This window comes from Nicotiana sylvestris, chromosome 3 (genome assembly GCF_000393655.2).
Source record: "Nicotiana sylvestris chromosome 3, ASM39365v2, whole genome shotgun sequence".
In the NCBI taxonomy this organism is placed as follows: Eukaryota; Viridiplantae; Streptophyta; class Magnoliopsida; order Solanales; family Solanaceae; genus Nicotiana; species Nicotiana sylvestris.
In genome coordinates, this window is record NC_091059.1 from 166,469,693 (window position 1) to 166,475,983 (window position 6,291).

Below are 6,291 nucleotides of genomic sequence, written 5' to 3' on the forward strand. Positions count from 1 at the left end.
TTTATTAATGTGTAATTTGAGCGTATCATGGATCAAGATATATCTCGTTGGCATATTTGGGATGACCTGGCTCGGGATTTTGTCAGGTAGTTTCAGTATAACATCAACATAGCCTCTGATAGGAATTCGTTGTCGAATCTCAAGAAAAAAATCCTCGGAAAGCTTTCGAGAGTATGCTGTCAAATCGCACGAACAAGTGGCTAGAGTCAAGCCACCAATGGATGAAACAAAGATGGTTAGTGTTTTTCTTCAAGCCCGAGAGGCTGATTATTTTCAGAACATGATGTCTGCAATGGGGAAACTGTTTGCCGAGGCCATAAAAATTGGTGAAATAGCTGAGAATGGTCTAAAAACAGGGCGCATATTGAGTCAATCTACTATAAGGGCTACCTACCAAGAAATTCAAGGCAGGTTTGAAGGTGTAGCAAACCGAAAGAAGAAGGAAGAAGTGGCAATGGAAACTTCAAGTGTAAGAAAACCTCGTCCACCAAAAAATTACTTCTATAAAAGCACCCCCACAACATTATTATCCCCATCAAGACGCGGCCTATGATATGGCTCCTCAGCCATATGCAGTAATTAATGCCTAACCATACACTAGGCCATAACAACAATTCCACCAAAACCGATCTTCATTTCCCAGAAATCAACCTACTCACCAAGCTCAGTATAATCCCCGACCTCCACAAAATAGTTTCCCCTATAATGCCCGTGCTCGGGAGCCACCCAGGAAAACAAACTTCACACCTATTGGTGAGTCATATTCTAGCCTTTTCCCTAAATTGGTCTAAATGGGTTTGTACAACCCGTACCCCCGAATAGGCAAAACATAAAGTCACCTTCTTACCAACTTGGCACCCGATGTGCCTATCATTCTGGGGTGGAAGGGCATGACACTCACAGCTGTTGGACTTTGAAAAAGGCTATTGAAAATCTTATAGAACAAAAACAGATAGTGCTAAAGGACGAAGACATTCCTAATGTGACCAACAACCCATTACCAGCTCACAACAACAGACCGGTTATTGGAATGATCTGCGAAGATAAAGAGTTTGATCCTGCCTTGAAAGCCATCATTGCAATCGCTAACATCAAGAAAAAGCCAAAGGCTGATGCAAAACAAGAAAAAGGGGAGAAGAAGAGTAAACCCACCCCTCAAAACACAGAAAAGGCAGTGGAAACCAAAGCTGAGCCAGTACCCTCGAAAGATGTCGTTCTCTATGTTCCCCGGGGTCACAGGAAAGGACAAGTGACATTGAGCCCTACCAAGAAGGTTTGAGTTGAATAAGGGATCTAAAATGTATGTGCCTAAAGGGACCTATGTGGTACGGGGGCCAGCAATATCACCAAGGCTAAATGAGCCCGTGGTTATTAGCCGTGCACCGTAGAGGCCCATGACAGATCCTATTGCCATCCCATGGAATTATAACAAGGAGGTAGTGACCTACAAAGGAAAATAAGTCCCGGGAGAAGCAAATGAAACTAACCTGGCTGAGAAATACCTCAATTTGGAGGAAGTGAATAATGCCACGAAAAAGCATTTTCCACTCAAGAAGCCAGTTAGTGTCGAAGAAGCAGAAGAGTCCTTCAGGAAAATGAAAACTGCGGACTATGAGATAATTGACCAACTCCGAAAGTCTCCTGCTCAAGTCTCTTTGTTGTCTTTGTTAATGAATTCAACCGAGCATCAGAAGGTGTTGATAAAAACCCTCAATGAAGCTTATGTCCCAATTGAAACCACTGTTGAGCAACTGGAAAGGATGGCAGAAAGATTCTTCGCAATCAATCAGATCTCCTTCATCAAGAATGATTTGCCCCTGGAAGGGGCCTCCCACAACAAAGCCCTCAATCTGACAGTTAAATGTGAGGGGTACTATGTGAAAAGAGTCGTGCTAGATGGCGGGTCCGAAGTTGATATCTGCCCTCTCTCAACTTTGAAAAGAATGGAGATTGGGACTGAGAGAATTAGGTCTAACAATGTCTGTGGGCATGCCTTTGATGACATAAAGAGAGATACCATAGGGGAGATCGATTTGATTTTGACTATTGGTCCTATAGATTTCGAGGTGACCTTTCAGCTTCCAGACATGGATACTTCCTACAATTTCCTCTTGGGAAGACTTTGGATTCACACAGTAGGGGTTATACCTTCCACTCTCCACCAGATGGTGAAATTTGAATGTGAAGATCAGGAGATTGTAGTCCATGGAGAGGACGTGCAGTCAATTTACTGAGACCTGTTAGTCCCATGTCTCGAAGCTAGGGAAGGAAGTGAAGATATAGTCTATCAAGCTTTCGAGGTTGTGGTCGCAGACCATTGTGAAGAAGGAAGCCCTTGTCCTCAACCCTTTCTCTCAAAAGCGTCAATTATGGTTGCCAAGGAAATGATCAGGCATGATTATAAACCTAGGAAGGGGCTCGGGACATCATTGCAAGGAATCACAGAACCTATCACTCTGGCTACTAGCGAGAAGTTCTGTGGTGTGGGTTTCCAAGCCATGCCAGCTGATAAAACATGGGCAAATGAGCTAAAGAACAACATTTGGGTCTTGCCTCAGCCGATCCCACATCTGTTCAGAACCTTCTTCAGGCCCAAGTACAATGAAGAATAAGAAGATGAGGCCTTCACGACCGAGGAAATTGAAGAAATCTGTGGGGCTATGAGGCAGATGTTGTATGAAACCCACATGGTTCAGCCGAGAGAAGGCTCGAGCACCACTGAGGTGCTGTATATGGGGCCCGATGCCAAGTTGCAAAATTGGAAGGCTACTCCGTTCCTAGTCAGGCGGGAATCTCGGTAGTCCAGTCTTGCCACCTTTTCTACATCACAAGTTATTTCAGGGTGTAACTCGGATGTTTCTTTCAGTTTATTGTCTTTAATTTCCAATGTAAACCCTGTTGTCTTCAAAATTCAATGAAATGAAATCAATATTTCATCGTTCATATCTCTTTATTCTTTTTGATCTTTGTTACTTTTTCTTATTTCTTCTTTCAGTTCTAATAATGCGGCTTTAAATAACATGACATGCTTACGGACTTCATACCCAGATCCAAACATGCTGTCTACTTGTGAAATAATGAACCAAGAACCGGAATATGATGAAGAAGAGGCTTTTAGGGGAGTAAACCGAGAATTGGAACAATTTGAGAATAAACCTAAGACGAACTTAAATGAAACCGAGCCGGTTAATTTGAGTAGTTCTGAAGAGGTCCAAGAAACCATGATAAGCATTCACACAGATGAAAGAACCAGGGATGCATTGATCCAACTTTTGTTCGAATTTAAAGATGTGTTTGCTTGGTCTTACGATGACATGCTAGGATTAAGTGTCGATTTGGTGGTCCATAAGCTGCCGATTTACCCCGATTGTCCCCCTGTCCAGCAAAAGTAGAGAAAGTTTAAAACTGATATCAGTGACAAGATCAAAGAAGAGGTCACAAAATGGTTAAAGGCAGGAGTGATCCGAGTGGTCCGATACACCACATGGCTGGCCAATTTAGTTCCCGTACAAAAGAAAGAAGGGAAGACCCGAGTGTGTGTTGACTATAGGGACCTGAACAAAGCAAGTCCCAAGGACAATTTCCCTTTACCAAACATCCACATCCTTGTTGATAACTGTGCCAAACATGAGATACAGTCTTTTGTGGATTATTATGTAGGATATCATCAGGTGTTGATGGATGAAGATGATGCGGAAAAGATAGCTTTCACCACACCATGAGACACCTACTGTTATAGGGTCATACCTTTCGGTTTGAAGAACGCTGGGTCAACTTATATGAGGGCCATCACTGCCATCTTTCATGACATGATGCACCAAGAAATTGAGGTATATGTGGACAATGTAATCATTAAATCCAGAACATAGGATGACCATGTTCGGTACCTGAGAAAGTTCTTTGAGCGGCTGCGTAAGTTTGATTTGAAGCTAAATCCAGCTATGTGCATTTGGGGTTCTGTCTGGCAAACTGCTGGGATTCATAGTCAGTCAGAGGGGTATCAAGCTAGACCCAACAAAGATAAAGTCTATTTGGGATTTACCTCCTCCAAGAACCAAAAAAGAGGTTATGAGTCTGCTGGGAAGATTGAACTACATTAGTCGATTCATCGCCCAGTTGACTTCTACATGTGAACCCTTCTTCAAGATGTTAAAGAAAGATGTAGCAATTAAATGGATGGATGAGTGTCAAGAAGTCTTTGACAAAATCAAAGAATATCTATCGAACCCACCAGTCTTGGTCCCACCTGAACCTGGGAGGTCTTTTATTTATGTATTTGACAGTCTTGGAGAATTCTTTCGGATGTATCCTTGGGCAACATGATATGACCGGGAGAAGAGAGCAGGCAATCTACTATTTGAGCAAAACGTTCACAAGTTATGAAGCCAAATATACCCTGTTGGAAAGGACTTGCTGCGCCCTAACTTGGGTCGCTCAGAAGCTTAGGCATTACCTGTTGGCCTATACCACTTACCTCATCACCAAGTTGGGTCCTTTAAAGTACATATTTCAGAAGCCGATGCCCACATGAAGGTTAGCAAAATGGCATATCCTACTCACTAAATTTGACATAGTCTATGTTACCCGCACAACAAAGGCTTTAGCAGATCACCTAGTCGAAAACCTTGTTGACAATGAATATCAACCTCTAAGTACTTACTTTCCAGATGAGGAGGTGAATTTCGTTGAGGTGACATTAGAAGACACCAATGCATGGAAAATGTTTTTCGATGGAGTTGTGAAGGCAAAAGGCATCGGAATTGGGGCAATCTTGATCTCACCCACGGGCCAGCACTATCCAGCCACAACCCGGATTTGGTTTTTCTACATAAATAACAGTGACGAGATTGAAGCTTGCATTATGGGTATGAATATGGAAATCAACCAAGATGTCGAAGAACTTTTGATCATGGGAGATTCGGACTTGATTATCCGACAAGCTCAGGGAGAATTGGAAACCCGGGATATCAAGCTTATTCCATATCGGAAACATGTGGAAAATCTTAGTAAATGGTTCAAGTCAGTCAAGTTCAGGTACATTCCTTGTTTTCACAATGAGTTGGCCAATACACTCACTACTTTGGCCTCAACGTTGCCTTATCAGGACAATCTCCACATTGACCCATTGGAAATCCAAATCCGGGAAAGGCATGGTTACTGCAATACGGTCGAGGTGGAGCCAAATGTTCAGCCATGGTATCATGATATTAAGAGATTTCTGAAAACGAAAGAATATATCGATCAAGCCAATGGAGACCAAAAGAGAACCATTAGACGGCTCGCAAGTGGTTTCTTCTTGAGCGGTGAGGTCTTGTACAAAAGGACTCCAAATCTCAATTTGTTAAGATACGTTGACGCTGAAGAGGCCGGAAGAATCATGTATGAAGTGCATGCAGGAGTGTGTGGACCTCACATGAATGGGTACATTTTGGCAAAGAAAATCCTCTGAGCGGGCTATTATTGGATGATTATGGAGAAAGATTGTTTCAGTTTCGTCCGGAAATGTCATCAGTGTCAGGTGCACGGTGACCTGATTTATGCACTGCCCATAGAACTGCATCACATATCAGCACCTTGGACATTTGTTACCTGGAGTATGGAGGTCATTGGGCCGATCGTGCCAAAAGCTTCAAATGGGCATAGATTCATATTTGTCACTATCGACTACTTCACAAAGTGGGTTGAAGCAATTACTCTCAAATCTGTCACCAAGAAAGCTGTGGTAGACTTCATGCACTCAATCTCATCTGCTATTTCGGTATTCCTACAACTATCATTACGGATAATGCTGCAAACTTGAATAGTCATTTGATGAGGGAGATATGCAAACAATTCAAGATAATGCATCGGAATTCCACCCCTTATTGGCCCAAAGCTAATGGTGTCGTTGATGCAGCAAACAAGAACATCAAGAAGATTCTGAGAAAGATGATCCAAAGTTCCAGGCAATGGCATGAAAAGTTTCCGTTTGCATTGTTGGGATATCGCACAACTATGCGCACATCAGTCGGAGCAACCCCGTATCGTTTGGTTTATGGCACTGAAGCCGTAATACCCGTAGAAGTTGAAATCCCTTCTCTTCGGATCATTGTTGAAGCTGAAATTGAGGACAGTGAGTGGGTCAAAACCCGTCTGGAAGAGTTAACCTTGATTGATGAAATGCGAATGGCCGCAGTCTGCCACGGGCAGCTGGTATCAACAAAGAATGGCTCGTGCCTACAACAAGAAAGTGCGGCCTAGAAACTTTAAAGTGGGGCAACTCGTTTTGAGGCGTAATCTCCCCCACCATCA

The 6,291-nt window shown here is 42.9% G+C and overlaps 1 protein-coding gene across 1 annotated transcript; it reads left to right on the forward strand.

The window, feature by feature from the left end:
• Positions 1-2,369: 2,369 nt before the first annotated feature.
• Positions 2,370-5,449, forward strand: LOC138888308 (uncharacterized). The gene is made up of 5 exons (XM_070170155.1): positions 2,370-2,596; positions 2,996-3,388; positions 3,740-3,830; positions 3,940-4,259; positions 4,534-5,449. Exons 1-5 carry the CDS (start codon positions 2,370-2,372, stop codon positions 5,447-5,449), a joined length of 1,947 nt encoding a protein of 648 aa, XP_070026256.1.
• Positions 5,450-6,291: the final 842 nt, after the last annotated feature.

Bases quoted from the DNA above. Each gene is read 5' to 3' on its own strand.
- LOC138888308 (XM_070170155.1), top strand. From the start codon at position 2,370: ATGGTTGCCAAGGAAATGATCAGGCATGATTATAAACCTAGGAAGGGG. The intron at 2,597-2,995 runs GTACAATGAAGA...TTCTTCTTTCAG, and splicing joins AGAACCTTCTTCAGGCCCAA to TTCTAATAATGCGGCTTTAA. The intron at 3,389-3,739 runs GTAGAGAAAGTT...CTACTGTTATAG, and splicing joins TGTCCCCCTGTCCAGCAAAA to GGTCATACCTTTCGGTTTGA.